We start from the raw sequence: 26,627 nt of genomic DNA on the forward strand, positions 1-26,627 counted from the left end.
CATAAGAGGCAGGAGGTTTTCAAGCAAGGTATGGGGATAGGAGGGACTAGCAAATTCACGGTGTGTGACAAAAGATTGCATAGGAGGGCATGCATCCTCACAAGTGGGGGTATGGGTCTCTTAGGGCCTATTTCCACAGTAAGGAAATGCAGTGCCCTTCTGGGCACCTCGACTTAGTAGGTGGTTGGATTGCTACCTGCATTTGGGCCAAACACAGGGGGAGTGGATAAAGTAGATGTAGATGTTGGAACCCTTTGTGAGTCTCTTTCAAAATGCTGCCAAGCTCACACGAACTGATCGAATGATTCTACCATTTTGTTTGCCCCCCCTACCACCCCACCCACCAAGGCGGTCCAATTATGGGAAAACTGCCTGAGACTTGAGGCAGTAGGCTAGGGTCCACGCACACCCACGTTTCTAACCACCAAGGACTTTAGGCCTAGTCTGTTTGAAGCTTCAGTTTACACATGAAGCTTTGAACGGATGGTGTTGCCAGTCTGAGCACTTGAGGATCCACCGTTTTAAAAAATGCTCGATGCGCCGCTTGAGTGCGCACAGTGGGATGGCCATCGCTTCAAAGCTTCATGTGTAAATTGATATGGGCATGGAGCACCCGAGGTGCGAGCATTTTTGTACCTTCTTGGGGCATCGAGCACCTGCCTTCTTGGGTGCTGTTTCCACGCACCTCATCTGGGTGGCGAGCCTTCTCGGGTGCTATTTCCATGCACGTCATCCGGGTGGCAGTGCGGGCTCAATCTTTGAACGCAAGTGCCGGTGCCACCTCTGTTTGAAGTTAGGCTGCCGCCACCCAGATGTTCGCAGCGGGCCTGCGTGGAAACAGCCTCTTGGATGCGATCTTCGATATCTAGAGACTGCTCTCATGGGCGTGAGGAAAAGACACAGGGGGAGCCATTCCTGACTCCCGAGGGGGAAAGGACGTCCTGGCGGCCGTTCCGTACTCGAGAAAGCTTAACAGCATCGTCCTTGCAAAGCTTATGAAGCTCCAAGGTCCGGCAGCTATGGCTGCATTCATGATCTTGTGTCTCGTGAATCGTGAGTGTCCTCAGCCTATTGATATCCGTGGTGATGCTCAACACGAATTCTGTCGCAGTGGGATCGATGATGAAAGAAGCTTATGATGATCCACCGACTTGTGCACGAATGAACGTGAATTCGTTGGTGATGATGAACACGAATTCTGTCGCAGTGGTGTAGATGATGAACACGCTTTCTGTCGATGATGAACGAAGCTTGTGATCATCCACCAGCTACTTGTGCACGAATCAGCGTGAGTTCTCGGCACACTCTCCAAATCGGCCACGATTTCTGTGAATTTCTGTCACGCAACAACATGGCTGCAGCTCCCAGAATCGTCCACAAAGCAAATTATCGAAATCGGCGACGGAAAATCTGGAGTTCATCGGAGCGCCATGGCTGAAGCTCCCGGAGTCGTCCCCAAAGCACGACAGGAGAAGTCCTTGAAGGATCAGCGACGTCCATGGCGGCGTCCAGCTTGTGAATTTGCTTGAAGCTCCGTATCTGTGCAGGTAATATGAGACGGAAGCTCACCCCTGAAGCTCCCGCAAATTTTGCATCGACACCAGTTTGTTGAGCAAATCTTTCCAGCTATGGCGGGATTGAGCTTTCTAACGCTGATTCACAGTTGAGCAAAACTTTTTGCTGCATGTTTTGGCTGCGCTCTGCAGACAGTTGCTCCCTTCGAGCTCCCAAGCTCTACGGCTATGGCCGTATTTCTTTGGAGACATTTAGCAAAGTCGATGAGGCTTTGAAGCTCGCAAGCTCTGCGGCTATGAAGCTATGAGGAGCTCGCATTAGTTCATCCTTCGCCGCTTGAGCTTCCAACTTCCAATTTGTCTATGGCGGTCTCGCATTCATCATCTCCAGCAGCTCGACGCGCTTCGAACATTTCTTACAAATTCGGAGCTGTTGTGACGTCGCAATCTTTGCAGCTGCAGGATTTGGGATGCATCCCACCATCTGAGCTTGCCTGCTTCTCAGAGGCAGTCAATGATGTCGGTAGGTAGCGGAAAGGAGCCTCTTCTACTCCTTCCCCCCCCCCCCCTCCAAATCGAACTTGTATTTTGCGACTATGGAGATCTGGCCTCCAAAGTTCCACTCCCGTTTCGTTTTCCTCCTCCATCGCTGGCGCTTGTGCCTTGTTTGCTTCCTCTGCCTTGGCATTCTCCTCTCAATCCTCGCCTCCAGCTTCTCTGAGTCTAGTGTGTACGACTCCATTCGACAATCGCTCAAACTGTTTCCGATCCGCAACCGGGGCTCTCTTGACAAAAGCGTCTACAATAGCACTACCAGCGTTCTTCCTCCCGCTTCCCAGTCAAGAGCTGCATCCTTTCGGCTACAGAGAGGAGGAGTGAACGATGGCAACGGCGATGAGTTAGAGGAGGATGAAAAGGAGCTTGGGAGCAGTGATACCAACGATCTCACCGAGAATACTGAGCTTTTGCAGACCGGATCAGACACTGAAGACGAGGACTCCGCTCTGGTGGGCAAAGAGCTGCAGGGAACAGACCCTCTGTACAACACGTCTCCTATAGCAGAGAAGCCGCTTGCAGTACCGGATACCTCGTCCGAGATCACAAGGATGAATAATCCTCAATTGTCTACAGGTGGAATTCGTTCTTATGGCAAGAATGATAGTTCTCAGCAAGATAGCGCCAAAGCCCATAACATCGCCAGCAAGGAAAGGGCTCCGCTATTGTGGTCTTCTCAATGTGATGTCTCTGTCGGCAGCTGGTTTCAGGATGATTCCTATCCACTCTACCAACCTGGTTCTTGTCTGTATGTTGACGAAGGGTTCAGCTGCCAAGAGAACGGGAGGCCGGATTCACGATACTTGAAGTGGAGATGGAAGCCCAAGGACTGTGAGATTCCAAGGTAAGAAGTCAACCAGCGAAAGCTAGTCCAATCTCCATATCTAGCACTTCTTACATTTTACCGTCCCGCCGCCCTGCTGCATAAGGGACAATGTCAAAATTTTGTGTGTGCCTGAGTAGGTTTAATGCTTCAAAGTTGCTGGAGAGATTGAGAGGCAAGCGCCTGGTATTTGTGGGAGACTCCCTAATTCGCAACCAGTGGGAGTCCATGTTGTGCCTTCTACGGGAAGCACTAGCCGACAAAAGCCGTATGTTCGAGATGCGCGGGCAGCGTATAACGAAGTCGAAGGGCGCTTTTGCTTTCAAGTTTCTGGCACGTTCCTTGCAGAATGAATTATTTATATGCACCGTATGGCTGAAGGCTTGTCTGTATTATCTTGTGCATTTAAAGATTGTTTCTTTTGTGATTGTGGCAGGACTATAACTGTAGGGTGGAATTCTACCGTTCCCACTTCTTGGTAGCTGAGGGGAAGAGACCCAGAGCTGGTTCTAGAAAAGTGACGCGTACACTGAGGCTGGACAAGATAGACAAAACTGCACGGAAGTGGACGAAGGCGGATATTCTTGTTTTCACAACTGGCCATTGGTGGACTCACGGCAAGACTGCCAAAGGGTAGGGTTTAGCAAATGCAGAGCTGATGAACCAATCTTTTTTTGTACTTCAGAGTTTCAGGAATTTGATTTAAGCATCGTGTGTCGTGGACAGCAGAGCACAACACAGTGCAACCATGTTATTTAGACAGTCTTTCTTTGTGGGTTTCTTGTGAAGGAAGGATTACTTCCAAGAGGGAGACGTTCTCTATGGAAGCTTGCCAGTGATGGTGGCCTTCAGGAAAGCGATGACTACATGGGGTTCGTGGGTAGACAAGAACGTGGATTCTAAATCCACGAAAGTATTCTTTTGCGGCTACTCGCCAGCACATTTCAGGTGAGAAACTGTTTCTGCGTTTGATGTTCCTTAAATTATCTATTTACTAAGGTCTAGTGACCCGTTCCACTGGTCTCAAGGTTGGGATCCTTAGGCTTCCTTTCATTTCAAGGAACTCAATATGTAAATGCTTCTTAAGAATTTTAAGGTTGGATCTTTGTTAAGCCTAGGTTGGATCTTTGTTAAGCCTTGTCATTGCTTTCAATTGGGAAAGACGCTTCAAAAGGGGATAAAGGCTTGCAAGGGACTTCAGCCACTTTCTAAAAGCTTACCATAACCTAACTGTCGCAATCTTTGAATATAGTTGTTTGAACTTTGAAGTCTTTAGGGAGGGCCCATCCTCTTCAAGACACATCCCTTGGAAGCCTTTTGTGATATCAAACACTACAGGGATGGTACTCTTGTGGGTTCAGGGATTCGGAAATAATGAAATTGGGGGATGGGGGATAAGTCGTTATCTATCTGATTGGTCTGGTCAATGCCATGGGAAGTTACAATATTTTTACATCTTTTGGTCCCCTCAATGTGTAAGCAAGCTATTGGGGGGTTTGCATGAGTGTATGAAAGAGAGAGAAAAGGAGAGGGAATCTTAATTGGTTTTTTGCTTCTGTTAGTGGAGGTCAATGGAACTCTGGCGGTCAATGCGATCAAGAGGTGGATCCCATCTTCAATGATTCTTACATCCCAAGCTATCCTGAAAAAATGTTGGTGCTGGAGGATACCATAGGCCAGATGAAAACTCCTGTAAGTTTATTAAATGTGACCAGATTTTCAGAATATCGAAAAGATGCACATCCATCCATTTATGGGCAGAGTCTGCGACAAGGCAAGAAGAACAGCACTCAAGACTGCAGTCACTGGTGCTTGCCTGGGCTTCCAGATATTTGGAATGAGATTTTGTACGCTTCATTGATTGCACGACACTAGGTCTGAAATTACTTTTTTTTTAAATGATATTATATGGATGAAAGCTCTTGTAAATCCATTGAATGCGATCAGATTTTCGGGATATAAAAGGGATGCAACCCATGTAGTTGGAGGTAGGTCCCCAGGAAGGCAATTGACTCAGATGTTTGGAATATGAAAAAGATGCAAATCCCCAGGAAGGCAATAAGAAGCACTCTCAACACTGCAAATAAAGCTGCTTGCCTGGACTCTCGGACATCTGGAATGAGAGCATCTTGTATGAAATCAGATTTGATAGTATGACTCAATTTTGGCATTTCGACACAAAGTTTGAATGCAATCATGGCTATCAAGTGCATCAGCAGTTGAGATGATGCGATTCAACTTTGTGTAGAGGAATGGCACAACGGAAAGTGCGACAGTATCCAGGACCTTCGTATAGTTGAATGGCACAATGGAAAGTGCGAGAGTATCCAGGACTTTCAGCCAATTCACTAAGTATGTCAATGCTGATTGCTCCATTGGTTGCAAGGTTGTGCAATGGTTATCCAATATCCCTTAATGCAATTCATTGAGTAGCCTGAAAGCTACTTACAACCATGGTATTCTGGTTTTGATTCTATGCAGTTTGAATCTTTGAGTCGGTGGACTTCCTTCACATTGTACAATAGAGGTGGGGGCTAAAAATATTTTAAAATGATTTCAAATTTCTATTCTTCGAAGAAGATGCAAAAACTGTCTCTATTTTCAAATTGAATAGAACATGATTGACGGTAGATAGAAGGTCAGACTCATTAGACCGTGAACTTTTTGACATGGTGGTGGAAATATGAAGGTAGCACGAAAGTTTTCTTTTCTTACTTCTGGACAGGAATGGTGTTTTACAAGCAGGGCTCATGAAACCATGTGTGTCTTAATTGCATGGTATAAAAGACCCAGCTTTAAAAGGTTTTTTATGCTTACCCTACCAAGTTCATACCCTACTTGGAGGCTTTAGGAAAATTTCAACAAAATGTCCAAAGGTACAGCAGAACTGTGAGCAGGAAATATTTATTTAAAAAATCTAGGAAGTTATATATCGGAGTAGATCATAAAATCAAAATTGATGTTATGTGCATTGCCACATCAAATCAAATTTGATGTTTAGGAATGCCAGTAGCCGGCTGAGAGATCCAGGTCAGCAAGGAGGGTATATGGAAATAGACAAGGTGGACAGGAAGTAGTTATAAGTGGAATCTTGGGATTGGAGTGATGCACACTGACCAGCAGGGAGTCTACAGGGAAGCAGCCTTCCACTTCCTAAAATAAGCAAGATGTGGGGCAGCAAGGAGGCCAATCTGACTGACCAAGGAGCATGCTGGACAGACCTTGGAACAGTGGTGCAATGTTCTGTAGTACAATTGCGAACTGTGATGCCAACTCAAAACAGAATAGCTATTGCTTGCACCTTGCTCGTTTTGCACCAGTTTTTGCCTCCTTGATAATCCATGCGTGCCTTTTTGTTGTTCTTGCTGCAGGATGTCCAAATAACAGCTACATGCAGAAAAGCGATTGCTGCAGGATATCCAAATAAACAGCTATAAGCAGAAAAGCTAAGGAAAGGTGTGCTTACATTTAAAGATGATTGCACACGTAGATAGAACACAACCCATTGAAGAAATTGAAACAATAAGACTGTACCTCGCTGTCATAGTGTGTAAACGAGCCTTGTACATGCACGAGAACCTGAATACCCAAATTTGAATGGAGAAAACCTCAAAGATCACAAGATTTTCCATTATTTTTGAAACTAAGATGGCAACGTATGTAGGGAACGGATGAGAGTCTACGTGTGCTGCAGTTTTTGAGTTGTCTTTCCATTAGCATTTTGGCTTCATGTCTCTTTTGAAGGCTCTCTCTCTCTATGATCTTTTGAAACCCGAATGGTTCTCTCTCTCTCTCTCTCTCTCACACACACACACACACACACACACATTTTTCTAAACTCACCATTTGTAAGATTGGATGTATTCTTATGGAACCGTTACATTTGAAAATAGAGAATCAAAGAATCATGAACATCAACGATCAAGGACTTGCTAAAAGCAATCTTAAGAGGCTCAAAGGTCTTCAAAGTTGTTAGGCTCACTTTCTTTCTTTGCTAAATGCAAACACCTAGGCTCAAAGGCCTTTTAAATCATACCATACTGTTCCGTTCGAGTCACCTAGAACTCCATGCGTTACAGCTCACCGCTCCCTATTGCTTAAGCAGCATTTGTGAGCATTTGTGGGCGGTGGTGAGAAATAGTTCCCACAAATTGCTGGCTCGGGAACGAATTGCTGGCTCCCTCCTCCTAGCCCATCTCTGACAAAAAACCTGCAACAATAAAAATTGCGACTAGGTTGGCTGCATCAGGAGGGGCTCCGAAAGGCCCTTTGTTTTACCGTCCCCTGTGGGGCGTTGCACTAGCATATTGTGGCAACTTGATTATAGCGGTGGCTCACGGGATACTCCTGGCATAGAGAAAATTTGCCACAACGTGGCATATCTGCCCAAGCCGGAACGATCTTGAACTTCTAAAGGCTATATCTAAATTAAACCTCATGACCATCCAACAGCCTCAGTCGACTCAACCGATTGCCAAAAGAAACCTGCGATTTAGGGGCCAAATGGGCTTTTCACCCCACTCCCACCGACAAGGCAAATGGCTACAGCTACCGGGAAAAACCATTAAATTACATCAATCAAAGCTTTTGCGCGTTGGTCTACGAAGCGGACCAAAGAAGCGGCAAAAGGCTCATGGTTTCCATGGCAAGGGCTTAAACCATACTCTCCAATAACCCCACGCAAGACATCTCGAAAACAAACTTCCGCCTCATGCGATCGTAGGCTTGATCAAATCAATATTCCACACAATCGTAAGCGCTTTTTTGAGGCGTGCGAAGTATCGATATGGATCATCCTCGCTTTGAACGCCGCAAGCTGAGAGCTTCATGGCATGTCGTCAATGAAATAATCAAGAATGCAAGATTTCAAATATGGATAAGATTTTGGGTAGCCTCGACGTGTCCGCACAGATCTGGATACAAAGCTATCATCAATGCAAGAGAGCAAGGTAGTGAGCTTGTTCAACAATTACTCATACTTATTAAGGAAATTATATTTCTGATATATCTTGCTTTGGATATTATTATTTTAGTCAAGTGTGACTATGGCAAAGTACTCCATAGGAGCGCACCAGATGTGGCGGGGGTCCTAGTGGATACTTTGTGTGGTTAGTTAGGGACGCCTGACTAGCTTGTGTTTTTGCCATGTAAGATGGTCGGTATTGTGGGTAATTCCATGTTAATACTGATGTCACTGTTGTGCTTGATTGTTGTGCTTGATTATTGTGCTTTGAGCGTGGTTATGTTGGGATCAGTTGATTCGGTGATTCGTTCAATCGATTGTTAATAAAAACTAATGTGATTAGCGGCTTGAGTACAGGTGATGGAACTTATAGCAAGGATTGGAGTTAGTGCGAGGGTACTGATCTAGGTGTCGCACAACACATTATATATGGCCATGGGCCAATTTTGTATTTGTTTTATTATTGCAAGTTTGAGCAATATATATTTTGTAGTGGACATAATTCATTTTTAGGCCTTAAGATGGCTATGTAATAAAGCAAATCCCTCATTTTTGGAAGAGAGGGATAATTTTGGCCCCTTAGTGCTTTTATGAAATATCATAAATACTCTAGATGAGTCTGTTGTCGTTTTCGTGGTGTGATTGTGCTCTTCTTCTCCAATTGATTAAGTCGTGAATTTGTGTGTGAAAGAAATACCTTTTTGGTTTCGGTGGTATCAGAGCTTTGGTCACGCTCTTGTGAAGGAATTAAAGAGAAGCTCCCTCGTGTGGAAATTGAAAGGGAGAGAAGTCTTGTGGAAAATTCAAGAGGACTATGTGACACTTATGCAGAGATAAAGCTCGTGGTCGTGGGAGAGTGAAATTTTGCATTCAGGAAAGTGCGCATTGAGCCTTAGGTCTTGAGCCTTGAAGATCGTGCCAAGTACTCAGGCTGGCGTCACCCTCTTGGGAGAACTGCAATTGATCATTGGTAAATTTTGAAGTAGACTCCCAGAGTCCTAGTGTGTAGCCAGCCTATACTTTAATTAAATGGGATTCCGTGCCTTCATGTAGTTAGGACTTAGGAGTCCCCAGTGAGCAGTGGCTCACAACAGCTCGGCGCCTGCTCACGGCTCATCTGTCGCCAGGACCTCAGAAGCCTCCTGAATACTGCAACAAGGGCCATGAATGACCCTCCCCTTTGCCTCGGGCATCGAAGAACTCTATCTATCGCATTCAACCGTCTATAATTTGGGCAGTAGCCGCCTTTTGGAAAACGAGTCTCTTCTTTGTTTGCACGCCCGTCTGCAGCGTGCAGACCTACAGTTAAAGGCATTCCCACAGTCCTTTGCCTACGCACCGACTTACGTAGTCCCACAGTCCCGCAAACCGACAATCCCACAGGTAGCAGCAATCCGAGTCCAGAGAGCAAGATCCAAGGAAATGAGTGCGATTGTTGCCGCCTCTCTCGAAGTTTTCCATCTTAGCCTCTGGTTCTTGGGCCTTAATTATTGCAAATAGAAACACTTGGTAGATCCCGTCGCATTGCGCCGCCACCCTTGGGAAAGCAGTCTATGTACGAAGCCATTGGCCCCGCATCGTTATTTTTTTTTGTAACCTTGCATCAAAGGTTCAAAGGCCCTCTAAAAGGATTTATTTATTTAAAAAAGAAGAAGAAAGTGTTCTAAAGTTTTTTTCAAAAAAGGAAGACGTTTTCCCTTTTCTTGGTGTACTGCAACACAAAGTGCGAGCCTACTCCACCCACCAGCGAAGGCGCAAAAAAAAAAAAAAAGAAAGAGAGCAAGGCAAGATCTGAAGAAGCTCGAATCAAGAAGGTGATTGGAGCCACGAATCACTGAGCAATTAATTGGAGATCAGTCGAGTGCAAAGACGACTACGAGCGACATCATCGATCACATATCTCCCGCTCTAGTCCTTTCTACTTTCGATCAAAGAGTGAGATAAGTGATTTCTTTGCGTTATATTTCATACACTTAGTATCTTCCGCCAACTGTTGTCTTACCATACACTCGAATCACACTTTTTTTTCATCCGTTTAATTTTCATACACTTAGTATCCCTATTCTTCTCCGCTCCACTTTATTTGTATTTATCACATTATCATGGCGCACTAGCCACAGCCACCCACGCTCCAAGAGTAGCTAGATGCACTTCAGGTGCAGTTGGCCAATGAGCGTGAGCATAGGGAGAGATTGGAAAAAAAAATCAATGGTAAGAAAAGGAAGAGACATTCATCCGACGATGATTCCGATGATGATACTACTATCAAGATAGTCAAAGCCACACTGAGAGCACATAATTTGAGGAAGGAGAGTAAGATAAGGAGAAAAGCTTTCTCATTTCAAAATTTTGATGGAAAGAAAGAAGCACATACAGTCTTGTCTTAGATCAGTCAGCTAGATGATTTTTCAGGGAGAAATTCTATGAAAAAGACAAGATTAAATGTGCTGCAAATCATTTAGTAGAGAGTGCTGCACTTTAGTGGAACATCACTAAGCACAGTAAAAGGCGACCAAAATCTTAGAAGTCTTTTCAAAAGCTCATCAAGAGAAATTTTCTTCCCTTACATTTCAAAGCAAAAGCTAGACAACAGTGGGATACTTTCAAGTAGTTTGATAAGGAAACGATCTCCACATATACTGATAGATTTTGGCAAACGTTGATCCAATTACAGTCCTTAGAGGAAGTTAATGAGCAAGATCAATGCAGGAAGTATGTGGCAGGTCTAAAGTCAAAGTTGAGACCCGAGATTAACATGTTTCATCCTCGCTCGCTGAACTCTGCGATTTCTCTTGCAATGAATTGTGAGAGGAAGAATGGGATCCCAAAAGAAGGGAAAGATTCAGAACGGCATGTACCCTTCCATAAGAAAAAGAGATTTGATAAAAAGCCCTTCTTTAAATCTAAAAATGGTTTTGTTGCACAGAAGACAGATTCTTCTTCAAAGCCGAACGGTGGAAGTTTTCTGAAGAAAGAGATAAGGTGTTTTAAATGCAACAAGGTGGGACACATAGCCACTGAGTGTCCCAAAAGAAAGAAGACCAAGATGACGAAAGTGCACATGATTGACGACGAAGCAGCCAAGCAAGAGGGAGGTAAGTATAATTATCATGCTCTTCTAAAGATGAAAGGTTTCATTAATGGCAAAGAGGTTGTTATTCTGCATGACGATGGTAGTACACATGATTTCATTTTGGAAAGAGCCTTAACAAAGCTAAACCTAGAGTCTTTCCCATCTAACTATAAGGTCAAATCTGCTTTTACCAAAACAAAGTACAATTGCACTAGAGAAGTCAAGAATCTTGAAATCTCAATCAAACCCTACAAGGATACACGAGACTTTCTAGTGGCACCCCTATAAGGAGTGGACATCATCTTAGAAATGCCATGGAAGCATCAATATAATCCTAAGATAGATTACGATTCACATCAGATGTGGATTGAGGACAGACAAGAAATATGTCTAGAAAGCTTAATGAAACCTGAGATTAGTCCTTTACTCAACCACACACAAGCCAAAAGAGCAATTAGGAAATGTGAGAAGACATATCTGATTTTGGTGAATACGGTAACAGCTACTCAGCCAAACACTAAGCCTACCCACCAAAAGTTTCTTTCTCAGTTTTTTTATTGTTTCTTAGAGGATTTGCCGCCTGGACTACCATGTTCCCGATCTGAATATCATATGATAGAAATCCTATCGGGCAATACTCCACCTTGCAAAGCTCCTTATAGAGTCAATCAGCTAGAACAAAAAGAAATTCAAAAGCAAGGAGGAACTAATAGAGAGAGGATTGATAAGACCAGCAGTTCTCCTTATGGAGCCCTTGTCTTATAAGTCAAAAAGAAAAATGGAACCTATCAAATATGCATAGACTATCATGCACTAAACAAAATCACAGTGAAGAACAAATATCCAATCCCTAGGATTGATGATCTTTTGGACAAATTGAAAGGGGCCAAGGTCTTCAGTAAGATAGATCTCAAATCCGGCTATCATCAAGTTCATATGGTAGAAGAGGATATATACAAGACTGCCTTTAGAACTCAAACGGGACATTATGAGTTCCTCGTTATGCCTTTCGGGCTAACTAATGCTCCAACTACTTTTAGTAGAATGATGAACCGAATCTTTCTTAAACACCAAGATTGTGTGGTAGTATTTTTCAATGATATTCTAGTGTTTAGCAAAGACATTGAGGAGCATAAGGAACATCTGAAGCTAGTCTTTTCACTCTTGAAAGAAAATCAATTGTACATAAATCCTGAAAAGAGCAGTTTTTTTCAAGATCAGATAGACTATTTGGGTCACATTGTATCTGCCAATGGGATTCGAGTAGATCCAAAGAAGATTGAGTGTATAGTCAAATGGCCTAAACCCCAAGATATACATGAATTAAGATCATTCTTGGGATTGTGTAGCTTTTATAGAAAGTTTGTCAAGAATTTCACATACATTGCACACCCATTGATAGACCTTCTTAGAAAAGCTACACATTTCTTATGGACCTAGCGTCACGATAGATCTTTTACAGCTTTGAAGGAAGCTCTCACACAAGCTCCTGTGTTGCAGCTACCTGATTTCTGTAGACCATTCTTTGTAGTTGTAACCGATGCTAGTGGATATGGAATCGGAGCCGTGCTTATGCAAGATGGACATCCAATAGCATATGAGAGCCAAAAATGAAAACCAGCAGAACGCAATTGTAGTACATATGATAAAGAATTAACCACTATTGTGCATGCCTCCTGAATGTGGAAACATTATTTGATGGGAGCTGAGTTTCTTATCAAAACCGATCAGCAAAGTATCAAGCATTTGTTGACTCAGCCACTAATATCCGATAGGCACATCAAGTGGGCATCATTTATACAAAGTTTTCAACCCATGATTCAGTATCAACCTAGAAAAGAAAATGTAGTTGCTGATTGTCTTAGCAGAAAGCCAAGTATTAATCACATCACTTGAATTACCTGATAATTGGAAAATACATAATGCTTTCCATATCAGCCTCTTAAAGCCCTTCAAAGGACCTTTACCTATTCGTCCTGTCTATGAAGAGGCTCCATTGATTGTTGATGAAGAAGAAATTCTAGAACCCGAATGCATTATTGATCCATCAACAGACCTCGACCCGAAAAGGAAATGTCTATATTAAATACTTGCTCAAATTTAAAAATCATTTGAGAGATGATGCCCAGTGGATGCCTGAGTGGTTCTTTCGAACTTTTCCAGACCTTATTAGTTCCTATAATCAAACACGCAACTGAGGTCAATTGCAATCCAAGCAAGAGGGATGTTACGAATATTATATTTTTAATATATCTTTCTTTGGATATTATTATTTTAGTCAAGTGTGACTATGGCAAAGTACTCCATAGGAGTGCACCGGATGCAACGGGGGTCCTAGTGGATACTTTGTGTGGTTAGTTGGGGACGCCTGACTAGCTTGTGTTTTTGCCATGCTAGATGGTCGGTATTGTGTGTGATTCCATGTTAATACTGATGTCGCTAGTGTTATTGGTGTTGTGCTTGATTATTGTGCTTTGAGCGTGGTTATGTTGGGATCGGTTGCTTCGGTGATTCATTCAATCGATTGTTGATAAAGACTAATGTAATTGGCAGCTTGAGTACAGGTGATGGAACTCATAGCGAGGATTGGAGTTAGTGCGAGGCTACTGATCGAGGTGTTGCACAACGCATTATATATGGGCATGGGCCAATTTTATATTTGTTTTATTATTGCAAGTTTGAGCAATATATATTTTGTAGTGGACATAATTCATTTTTGGGCCTTAAGATGGCTATGTAAAGCAAATCCCTCATTTTTGGAAGAGGGATAATTTTGGCTCCTTGGTGCTTTTATGAAATATCATAAATACTCTAGATGAGGAAGCGTGAGCCACTCATATAGGGGGGGGAGATTGTACCCAGTCTGTTGTCATTTTTGTGGTGTGATTGTGCTCTTCTTCTCCAATTGATTAAGTGGTGAATTTGTGTGTGAAAGAAATACCTTTTTGGTGTCAGTACTATCCAACCAATGCCCACCCCTAGAAGGAGATAAGGATTGTATGCAATGAAAAAAAAAACTGGTTTGGATCTTTGATATTGAAGACCTCTTTCCGCATGGGGGAATCCCTCCCAAACCACTCTGACTTTGGTGTTGGTCGAATCATCTAGCCCATTTCAAAAGAATTGCCTTTCGCATTATGGGATGCAATCCCTAGAATGACACCAACAAGAGCAAACAAACCATGTTGTGGCCAGCGGTACTTGGCTAACAACAACCATCCTCAAAGTAAGGTCAAGTTTTCTCCTAATACTTTCCAACAAAGGAACAAATTATTGTGAAGGAGAGATACCAACTACTGTGAAGGAGAGATACCCATGCTGACTGAGTAGACCAAGTATCTTGTAGAGACACCCCTCGGAATCCAAGTGAAATCGAAGCCATCCCGTGGAATGGTTGAATTCTCTAACCGATTTGCATACTAGACCTGAAGCCTCCCAAAATGAGAAGGTATTACTAAGAATGCTTCGACTATGCATAAAGTTTTGTGTGTATCATGAACAAGATTTGGAAAAATAGACTCTAAATGCAAATCGATAGATATGCCAAAATCTTATAAAAGGTGCCCAAAAAGAGTGATCGACCTCCATTGAGAAACTAAAATTTTGCAACCCCCCTTTGGGATAAGATGAATGAGACCCTCTGTAAGTGAATTGAGCATTCTACTAATGCCCCAAATACCATGTAGTTCTGAGGTAACATGGTACCTAAACATTCCCAAAAAGATTTGAAAAAGAAGGATGTCAACCCATCTTAACCTGGGCACTTACAGTTGTGAAGGGCAAGAAGTGCAGCCTTGAATTCCATATATTGGTGAAAAGTACATCCAGTGAGACCCTCACATTAGGTTTATCCACATTAGAATACCCTACTAAAATCTTGCCTAAAATCATCTCTACACGTGTGTCAAGATCTTCTAAAGAAGCGAGGCATAAAAATCAATAGTTATATGTAAGGTGGCATCAAAATCTGACTATAAATCCCAAACATAGTCAATAAGTACTGAATCACGTTCTCTACCATGTCTCGGGTCATAGAGAAGAAGAGTTTATTCATTGTTCCTCCCATTTGAGTCCAAAATGACTCCTATGCATTAAATATATACTCTACTCTTTCATCGAAAAGAACTTGCTGTGATGAGACCTTACTCTAACAAGTTAGTCTTGAATCCAAGCTACTTCTCACCTTCCCTTTGCAGTGTTGCTAATTGCTATTGGATGCCAACCTCCTATTTGAGAATCTCATGTCCCTAGTACAGCAATGAAATTATACAAAATTACTAATACCAAACAAGGATGCTGCTAAAAGCATAGCCAATATTAAAGGGAAACCAGATACTTTAAAAGCCTTCAAAAAATATCAAGGAATATTTAGGAGACATACATTCTAACCAACTCTTCAATCTTTAAAGTTCAAATTTAAATAAATATCATACAAGATGTTTTATTTGCAATTATACTTATGTGTATATGTATGAGATGGAATGGTCTGTCCAATATGTGAAAGTTGTCTGTGATTTTTATTTGGATTGTTAGTGTTGGTCCATATGTGATCTAATTGAGATCCATAAGTAGTTGTGAGTTCATTGAATTCTAATTTGAACATGAAGTAGTGCATCATATTTTGAAGGTTTGTTGCTTTTGTGGTGTCTCTCGTAACATGTCAATATTGAAACCTCCTAGCAAAATTATATGAGATTGTTTGTTTGTTATGTTGGCTAGTATGTCCTCAAGGTAGGATATGAATAAGTTGTATTTTGTAGATGGTGGTCTATACACGTTAAGGATGTCGTATGTGTTGTTTGTTGTGCGTATGTTGATGCTTATAATTTCTATCCCTTTTTCATTGTAAATTTCAACCTTGATAATTGATATATATTTCCTAACGAGTGTGCAAAATCCTTGAGTGTGAGTAATTTGTGATTGTGTGGAAATATAGAGTTACGACTGTGCTAGGATGTTTGGTTCTTGTTTCTTGTAGACAAATGACATCATATTTCATCAGACGGTTTGTTGCTTTTACATCTTGTTCATACTTTGGAAGGGATCTTGTGCTCAGAGATTGAATGAGTATTGTGTTAGTGAAATTTTCGTCTAATCTTGTTTGCAATACTATTTTCCAAGACGCTTGATGAGTGAGGCCCTCCATTTATTTTTTTGCATCATTGTCTACATTGAAGTTATCAAATTGGAATGGCTCAACCAAGTATATATTTTTAAAGCGGAGCTAGGGTTAAAGACTCCTAGGTTTTTAAAAGGAAGGATGATGAACTAGAGTCCATGGTGAACGCATATAGGCACACAAAACCAAAATGCTATCAACTAAAAACTACTATGAGACAAAGTAACAACACTTTTATACATGCTTTGAACTCCTTTAGGAATTGTACACACACACACAAGAACAAGTAGATTACATTAACCAAAAATTCTTTTGGCCAGTACCACACCTTCCCACACCTCTACTACACCAAGTCTGAAACAAATAAACATAATTAAAAGGTATTAGAACTATCTACACGCATGAAGCACATTTTGAAAGCAATAGATAACTTCTCAGAGACGGCGGTTTGCATGAAATCCAAACTACTGGAAGATCCTAAAGTTACAAATGGGCTACATACAATAATAAAAATAAAAGAAGGCATGTTAGTTGAACTATGCTAGACTAGTAATATCAACCAATAAGCTGGCCTAGTAAATGGAGCAGGGTTCATGACATCATCGAGAACAACTAGCTTGGATACTCTTTCCTCATCAAGACATTGGAATGCAAACTAGAAATGAAAACAAACAAGCTTACACCACATATAGACAACCACAGTAAGGACACCAATATTTAGAGTCACAAAAGAAGTGCAAATAGGTCCATAAAAACAAGCATCCTCATATGTGAACAATTTCCAATTCAATTAGCACAACAACGAGAACAATCCATAGAGCTCAAGGACTAAAATTGGAAAAACTTGATTTCTCCGCAGAAGGAGTACATGCAAATGGCTTGGCATTCACGGCGTTAACTTGAGTCTTCTTTCCTTTATTTGCACATGTCATTGTATGCTGATGTGTTTTTACTTCTTTTATATTCTCATTCAAGAAATTTTTATCACATGTGATGTGTTCATTTATGAAGTTTATTAATACATGCATGTTATTAGAACTGTATGTTGGTCTATCTTTCACCCATAAAATCCCATGTTCATGTTGGCTTCCTCGACTTTGGAATAATGTGATGGAGAAATAACCAACAACATTTCCTAGTAATGTTGAGTCTTTTAAGATTAGAAATAGCATTAATTGTAGCTTGTGCACTAAGTATCTAGTGCACAAGCTTGGATTTTTTCGAACTAGTTGGTAATTTTTTTTATTTGACTACGCCTGTGAAGTATTGCTACTATCAAAATTGTATGTTGCCTGCAGGGTCGACACCAAAGGATTCCATTGTCGTTCAGTGCACGAGAAAGTAATGAAGAATGTTGGTGGACCCAATTGCCTTATCATTGCGAATGCCTCCTTCCATAGTTTCTCCTTGTAATTTGGTGAAGTCCGAAGGATTTCGAAGTCTCTATATCCTATTTTAGAACAAATAATTCTCTCTATGTTTGTATTTTTCTTCACATCTCTAGCATACAACACTTTGTTTTGTAACATCCCTTTTCTTAAGTGTACCCATATAGAACACATTACTTGTTGTACAAGAAGCTTGATTATTTGAAAAACAAATTAGTTATGTAGTACAATAATTTCAATGATTTGTGCATTATTCCCCATTTCACAATGTCCAAGTATGTTAATTTATCATTGTTAACATGTTTAGGACATCCAAAGAAAAGTGTTGGGAAATTCATTTCTTCACTATGCTTGTCTTGAAAAAGGCCCACAGGCTTTTGATTCTCTCCTGGAGAAATGTAAAGTCACTTTTGTTTCAAAGTCAATAATTTTTTCTCCACTCAAGATATTGTGAATTAAGGTGTCTGTCTCAATCTTTTCATTTTCATCGTGATCACCAATATTGTTTGGAGTTTCTATCATGCTGGTAGTGTAATATGATTGTTGCATAGTTAGTACATGTTTATACCACTCATGGTTGATAGTAACAATGTTTTCAACATACAAAGGTCTTAATATCTATGAGTACATGAAGAGCTTTCATAAGAGTTTCAGGTCAAACATTGCCTATCGCGTAAGTGGATATGTATTTGAGGTCTTCATAATTCCAATGACTATTGAAGCTGCATCCTCCAGAAAACATGGCAAAACATGTTGGATTTTATTTTTATCACCTACATTCATGAACTACCACTGACCCCAATTTGTCCACTGAATCCCAACTCTCTAAGATGGGTGAATGCAATCCTTGGGGTGGCTAGTCATTCCTCAATTGCACTTAGCTGATAGATGGGAACCAACAGCTCGATTGGAGAAGCTATGCTACTAGTCTAGCTCTAAAGCTATATACATACTTTGAATGGTAAAAGTCCTCCTTCAGTTGTAACAAATAGTAATGCAAACTGAATTTTTTAAATCCTCTATGAAACTTTTGTACATGAATGATTCATAATGCAAAGATTATGGTTTTTACAAGTGAAAAGTCCTCGACCTTTGTTAATTTTATTCATTTCCCATATGTTGTCTTTAAAGCCTTGCAAGAAGGTACCCTTGAGTCTTAATTTGAATCCAATGTTGCTACCATTGACTAACGCTACATGCTATACTTACTCCAAATAAGAGAAAATATTTCAATGTAAAGACATCCCAAATGGGACAGTTGAGATAAATAAAAACTCATATTACAGGTATTGTATCAAAACAATGAGAGTCATAATCAAAATCTAAAGTCTAGCTATGATGACAATATTTGTACTCCTATGTAGACAAAGTCAAAGGCTACTGTGAAGGCTGCTCATCAGGCTATTGTGAATGTTGCTCATCAGGGTGAGGCTACTCATTAGTTGTAAAGGTTGTGTTGAGATATTGAGCTCCACTCGTGATATGCCAAGGTGATCGTTGTGCATTTATGTCACCGACTTATTAGCTGCAGATGCGGTTGATACACTGCCCATGAATAATAGCTGGATGACAGCTATCTTTATGTACTCTAGTTAGTGGCTCAGTTGGTATGCCACCTTAGTTATCTGAGTTTGGTTTGAGACCCTCATATAGGGTTTACCTATTCTTTTGTACTTAGAGTTTTTTTGGCTTACACAACTAAGAAGAGGAAAACTGTTTTCAGCCTCCACCTTTGTGTATATTCCCCCATTGTGTATGTGCGAAAGCTGCAAGTGAGACTCCTTCCTTTTCTCCCACTCTCTTCACATGGTATCAGATCTTGGTTCCAGATCTTGGTTCGTGGTAAGGAGCTCAAGAAAGCAAACCAAGTTCGTAGTGTCCTAGTAAGAGGATTAGTGTTGCTTTCCTTTTTTTTCGAGTTTGGGAGCAAATCTCTACAGGTAGCACAGCGGGAAAGTGCAAGAGTGCACTGTCTCAGATTGGGACGCCCTTCATGGTGTGGCAAGAGGGAAGTATATTTTTTTGATTCGAGGCCATTTCGGGGCCCGTTTTGGTGGCAGAAGTTTTCCATAGGCACTCAGGAAACTGCCCTGTTTTTGCTATGCAACCACTGTTCTGTAGGTCGGTGAAAAGTTATCACAGAAATTACATTATATGCCTGTGCATAGAGATATTGTGAGTGACAGAATCATTCTTATTGCCTGTTCATGCATAATCGTCACTAGGAAGTGACTGTGTGGTCAAATACCACTCTTGTCAGTTTTGCAGATTTGCCCTTGTGAGGCAGAAGTTTTCTTTTGCAGTGACAGAATATTATGCAGTGTTCTGTAATGGCATCTGATGTTGTTTCATAGATTGTTAGTGAAAAGCTTGACAAGAACAACTTCCAAGCATGGAAGTTTAGAATGACGAATTTTCTTAAGGGAAAAGGCTATTGGGAGTTCATTACTGGAGCTGAACAAAACCAGTTATTCCTAATGTTTCCAATCAACAGGAGTTGCAGGCATTTAAAGGCTAGCATGAGAGAGCAGAAAAGTTATGTACTGGCTATCTATCAGTATTTTAATTCTATGATTGTGCATATTCAAGATGCAAGCACGCTGAAGGAGGCATGGGATACTTTGACAAAAATGTATAGCACAAATATGCAAGCCACGAAAATGCAGCTCAAGTAGGAGTTGCATAATGTGCAAAGAGAATATATGAGCATCAATGACTACCACATGAAGGTGAAGAAGATTGCAGATGCACTTGCTTCTATTGGGTTACCAGTGGAAGATGATGATTTAGTTTCTGTGACCTTGAATGGTAGGAAAGGATTATGCACAATTTCGGACATCCATTGCCGTCCGTGAGAATTTTCCTGATTTTGAGGAGTTGATTGCTCTTCTAATTTCTGAAGAGCAGAGAAATGGTGGTGCATCTTCTTCAGGAGGAACTTCAAAAGAAGCTGTCTTCTACTCAAATGCTGGAAGAGGTAGAGGCAGAGTAGAGCAGTCTGATTTGGAGGCCGTGGTAGAAATCAGAATATGCAGCAAATTCAAGAAAGGCAGTCCTATGGAGGAGGATGTGGTAACTTTAGAGGCAGGGGGAGCCAAAGAGGTCGTGGTGGATGGCAGAGAGGCCAAAATGCAAGCAGCAATGTTGAATGCTACTACTATGGTAAAATGGGTCATATGGTTATAGACTGCTATAAAAAGCAGAATGACATCATGACTAGAAAATTGCAGCAAGACAATTATGAATCCTCTAGTAGACAGGGTGATGACAAAAATGAGCATCTGTTTATGGTGCAGCACATGACCAATTCTATAACAAGTGTAGAAGAAAGCAATGATGGGTGGTATGTTGACTCAGGTGCATCAAACCACATGACAGGTCATGCAAAATGGATGCAGGATGCAAGGAAAATGGAAAGACTAGGATTTGTGGAGACTGGCGATGATATTGCACATCCTATTATGCAGATTGGTAAAATTCCTTTGTCTATGCAGGATGGAAAAAAGAAATACCTGTCTGATGTATTTCATGTCTCGAATATCACCAAGAACCTAGTTTTGGTTGGTCAAATGGTTGAGCAGGGCTTGTAGGTCAGATTTAATCCTCATGGATGCTTTGTTGAGGATATGAAAAAGAAAGGTCGCTTGATAGCAAAAGGGAAGAAGAAGGGTAGGATGTTTATGTTGGATGTGGACATGCCTGAATTGAGTGCAGCAATGTTTGCACATGGGATCGGTGTAGTTATGAATATTGATATTTGGCATAAAGGCATTGGTCATGTTAATGTACAATGACTTAAGTTAATGTAGGCCCAAAATATTGTTGCAGGATTGCCTAAGTTCAAGGTTGCATAAATGCATAAGGTATGTGAAGCCTGTCAATTTGGAAAACAGGCAAGGAAACCATTTCCTAGACATGTTCAAGAGAGTAAGAGGCCATTGGAATTAATCCACTTTGATGTGTGGACTACTAAAGCTACATCTATTGGAGGCTGTCATTATTTTGCCACTTTTATTAATGACTACAGCAGAAAAGTTTGGGTGTATTTTATGAAAAAGAAAAGTGAAGTTTCAAAGCTATGGTTGAAAAAGAAAAAGGCTTGCAAATAAAATGCCTAAGGTCAGATGGAGGGGGAGAGTACCTCTTAAATGAGTTTGCAAGTTTCCTACAGGAGCATGGCATAAAGCAGCAATATTCATGCAGTCATACCCCACAACAAAATGGACTTATAGAAAGGAAAAACAAGCATATTGGAGAAGTATCTCGCACCATACTAAACGAAAAAGACCTACCAGATTATTATTGGGCTGAAGCAGTTGCTACAACAATCTACATAATGAACAGGACTCCCACTATAGCAATACATGGCATGATGCCAGAGGAGAGGTATACTGGTAGGAAACTAGATATTTCTCATTTGAAATTTTTTGGTTGCATTGCCTATGTTCATGTGCTAGATGAGTTGAGATCCAAGTTGGATCCAAAAGCTGAGAAGTGCATCTTTATTGATTATTCTCAGCAGCAAAAAGGGTATAGATGCTATAACCCTTCTACTCGTAAGTTTACAGTGAGCAGAGATGTTTTTGATGAGATGAGCAGCTGGTATAAACCAGTAAATGTGACTGATGATGTAGATCCACAAAATGGTAATGATGCACATAATTCACAACAGCAATCACAAAATATTAGTGGACCTGTAGTGTCCTCATATTCTCAAACAAGCAAAGAAGAGGAGGTCTTCCCAAAAGGTAACAGTGCTTAGGGGATAAGAAGGCACAAAAGGACATGGAATATGCAATTCCAAATGCTCCCTTTAAATGTCTTGAGAGGGAGATCTGTAATGACAATCAACTGGGCTATAGGTGGAATAGGTCTACACTGTTTGCCCTTCAAGAGTTAGCTAAAGATTGGATGATAGAATTTTTCAAGATAGCATGATTGTTGTGTTGCTCATACTCATAGATTCACCTTGATGGTGAAGGATTTTGAGACACTCAAGAGAGTTTGTTATAGAAATCCTTCATCCTTGCGATTGGGTGGACCTGAAAAATGAGGGATATTATATTTTTGCCACCAGCAAGGAAACCAAAGGATGAAGGGATACAAATAGAGGAGGTAACACATACCAAGGACACAAGGGGCAAGGCTACTTATGAGCAGGCCATGATAGAACAAAAGGATGCTTACAACAGGCAATTCATCCAAGAGATTGCCCTAAGGGACCTTAGAAATAATCAAAGGCTAACTCAGATGGGGACAAATATTGTCATAAGTTGCAAGATGCCACTTCTATAAGAGATATAAAACGGACCCAAGACTGTTTGGGAGCTTTGAGGTCATGAGGAGAGTGGGTGACTGATACAATTCTTTTTTCTATTCTTAGGTAGTTGATATTCATGCCTAAGTTATGAATATGGGTTGAGTTTCTTGATGAATTGGTGATATGGACTGAGTTTCTTATACAATGCACTGATAACAGTATCTTTACTAGCATGAACAGAGTAGGGTTGAATGAGTAGCATTAAATTGATGTTCATGTACTTGATCCCTTCATGTCTGCCTTACTAAGAAATCCAAAGGTTTCTACAAATGATCTTCTCAAGTGGTTTAAACACTATGACTTCACCATGATCATTGTCATCCTCTTATCTTATCATGCTAAGTAATTGAATAAGACATTGTACTTCATATCTTCTATCATTTGTTATTGTAATGTTGATTAATGTATCTGTATTTTTTTTTGCAGCAACCATTGGATCCTAGTGTGTATTTATCTTCAACAAAAACAAGCCTTTCATATGAACTCTCTCTATGAAACACATAGGGAGCTTGATCTGAATGTTTCCTTTCTTTACTATAGCGCTATACAAATAAATCTCTGAGTTGTTACTTCACCATTGCTAAAAATAGGATTCATCCTTGTTAATAATAGGATTTTATCTTGTAGAGGCATGAAAAAGTTATTGGATGTCTTGGATCATTGTCCTCCAAATGTAGGCCTATTATAGATAGTGTTCAAATTGGTTAAGTTTGTGCAGGCACCACAACAAGATGATTCCCATTCATGTGGGTGGAGGACAATGATCCATGCCTACAAGTATTTATTAGATACTTACTTTGCAAATCTGCAACGAGACAAGATATGTATATAAATCTATACATTCATAATGACTCTTGTACAAATGCCATTGTGAAATAAAATATAATCTAATCTTTCATATTTCTATTCTTGATTGCAGGTTACAGAGGATAGCTTTACATCAGTGTATGTGGATGGATATAGATCCATGGTCCTAGGAAAGCTCTTAAGTTATGCTCATAAATCATCCCAGGGGAGACACAGAGAGAGATCTAGAGGTAGTGCTTTTAGAACCAAGGAGCCCACTGCAATGGAGGCTACTACTATCATGGAGCCTATTGTTGAAGGGAAGGAGCCTACCACCACAAGTTGTATGAAGGAGCACGGGGGTGAGGAAACCATTATAGATGAGGATAGTCCCAAAGTGGAGGAGAAGCTTTCCAGTGAGGGCCCATCATCCACATACGGAGGATCCACAACAACCTAATGAGCAACCTGTGAAGAGAGTGGGAGAGAACAAAGGAGTCTCACTTGCAGCTTTCTCACATACATAATGGGGGAATATACACAAAGGTGGAGGCTGAAAATAGTTTTCCTCTTCTTCGTTGTGTAAGCCAAAAGAACTCTAAGTACAAAAGAATAGGTGAACCCTATATGTGGGTCTCAAACCAAACTTAGCTAACTAAGGTGGGATACTAATTGAGCCACTAACTAGAGTATATAAAGATAGCTGTCATCAAGCTATTATTCATGGACGGTGTACCAATTGCATCTGCAGCTAACAAGTCGGTGACATAAATGCACAATGAACACCCTGGCAATATCACAAGTGGAGCTCGATATCTCAACACTCCCCCTCGAGCTCAATCCCAGTTCTTGCACACCAAGTAGGTCTCTAAACTTGAGCAGCTTCTCTGTGCCCAATGCATTTGTGAATATGTTAGCTACCTGATCCTCTGTGCTGACATAAACTAGATCAATAAAACCTACTAGAACCTTCTCCCGCACATAGTGATAATACACCTCAATGTGCTTTGTTCTAGCATGATAGACTGGGTTATTTGCCAAGTGTATACTGCTCATGTTGTCACAATAAATGACAACTAGCCCATCTGTAGACTGATGCATATCATAAAGTAGCTTATGCAACCAATCTACCTCAGATGCAGCCATTGCTGCACCCCTGTACTTAGCCTTTGTGCTCGATAAGGCAATTGTAGGCTATTTCTTGCTGCTCCAAGTGACTGCAGCACTCCCAAAAGAGAACATATATCCACTTGTAGATTGTCTATTAGAAATACTACTAGCCCAATCAACATCAATGTATCCATGCAACTGTATCTGAACCCTAGTCTCATAAAATAGTCCATACTACAATGTGGACTTCACATACCTCAGTATGCATCTAGCCGCATCCAAATGTAGTTTCCTTGGAGCCTGCATAAACTGACTTACCAACCCAATAGCATACCTCAAATCTGGCCTGGTAATAGTCATATAAATCAAACTTCCAACTATGCGTTTGTACATAGTAGGGTCTTCCAAAAGCTCACCTGCGTCTGTGCTCAACTTCACATTCTGCTCCAAAGGAACTGAAATAGACTTACACCCTATCATCCCATATTTGGATAGCATGTCCAATCCATACTACCTCTGCAAGAGCCATATCCCACTTGTGGATCTAATCACCTCAATGCCCAAGAAGTAATGTAGCTCTCCCAAATCCTTCATCTCAAACTTCTGCTTCAATAGCATTTTCACATGAAGGATATCTTCATCACTATCACTTGTGATGATCAAATCATCAACATAAATGACAAGCAGCATAATACCTTTCTCTGTTTTTCTCACATAAAGTGACAAATCTGCATTGGAAATCTAAAAGCCAATAGTGACAAGATACTGTCCTATCTTGTCAGACTATGCTCTGGGTGCTTGCTTCAAGCCATACAAGGCTTTCTTCAACCTACAAACAAACTGAACAGCATGAACATAACTTGGTGGCTGCTCCATATAGACCTCTTCTTACAAATCACCATGCAAGAAAGCATTCTTTACATCCATTTGATGTAAAGACCATCCCTTTGATGCAGTCATAGCCATGACTACTCTTACCGTTGCCATCCTTGCAATCGGATTGAATGTTTCTTCATAATCAATGCCATATGTCTGTGCATACACCTTAACAAATAATCTTGCCTTGTATCTGTTCATAGAGCCATCTACATTATGCTTCACCTTATAAACCCACTTGTAGCCAATTGCACTCTTGTCTTTAGGGAAAGGCACCAATTCCCATGTAGAATTTGCTTCCAGGACATCCATTTCTTCATCCATGGCTTTCTCCCATTTTTATTTTCCCATGGCTTGCTCAAAAGAAGTGGGTTCTGGTTCATGTATCACGTTGACCATATACATGTATCACTTTGACCATATAGGCATAGTGAATGGCTATAAATCCATCATATTTCAGCCTATCCACAGGATACGTGGCTCTGGTAGACCTACGCAAAATAGGCTCACTACAAGTGCTCTCAAAACATCCCTTATCTTCCTTACTCTAGGTGTAACAATAGAAGGAATACCCAACTCATCAACAAGGCTCTGTTTTGAGCCACTGGATTCACCATCCACATAAGAGTGACCTGCATTCACATCAACCATGGGCTGATCTACTTTCTCTTTTCCTTTTCGTGATGCTTGCATACCACAATCTGCATTGCTTTGAGGAGATCCTCCTGATCTCAATCTGCCTATCCATGGTGAAGTATGTGAACCACTGCTAAACTTCCCTTTCCTCTTATGAGGACCTTTGACACTGGTAGTAGCAGTTGCTACTTGAGTAATGGGAGGCAACCACCCTGGCTGTCTGCTTTGTCCTTGCTATGATAGTCTTCCAGCCTGCAAACAAGTGCTTAATTAAAGAAGTAGTCCCTATTGGCCCTGTAGAGGAAGAAGAGAAAGACAAAACATGCAACAAGAAACTTATGTATAAGCGTGCTTAAGAAACGATTTGGAGGGTTGGGAGTTGTCCAACAGGCCAATTTGCTTTCATAAGAACATTATTGAAAACCTATCCCACACGATCCATTTATTTTCCACATTCCACTAAA

General features: G+C 41.0%; 1 protein-coding gene across 1 annotated transcript; it reads left to right on the forward strand.

Moving 5' to 3' along the window:
- Positions 1-976: 976 nt before the first annotated feature.
- On the forward strand, positions 977-5,503 carry LOC147887104 (protein trichome birefringence-like 5). Its single transcript, XM_087394513.1, has 5 exons — positions 977-2,913; positions 3,033-3,225; positions 3,329-3,525; positions 3,682-3,840; positions 4,455-5,503. Exons 1-5 carry the CDS (start codon positions 2,111-2,113, stop codon positions 4,765-4,767), a joined length of 1,665 nt encoding a protein of 554 aa, XP_087250639.1. The 5' UTR covers positions 977-2,110; the 3' UTR covers positions 4,768-5,503.
- The last annotated feature ends 21,124 nt before the right edge of the window (positions 5,504-26,627 follow it).

This window comes from Dipteris shenzhenensis, chromosome 23 (assembly GCF_047967505.1).
Source record: "Dipteris shenzhenensis isolate YYH24624 ecotype China chromosome 23, Dip_SZ_1.0, whole genome shotgun sequence".
NCBI classification, from domain to species: Eukaryota; Viridiplantae; Streptophyta; class Polypodiopsida; order Gleicheniales; family Dipteridaceae; genus Dipteris; species Dipteris shenzhenensis.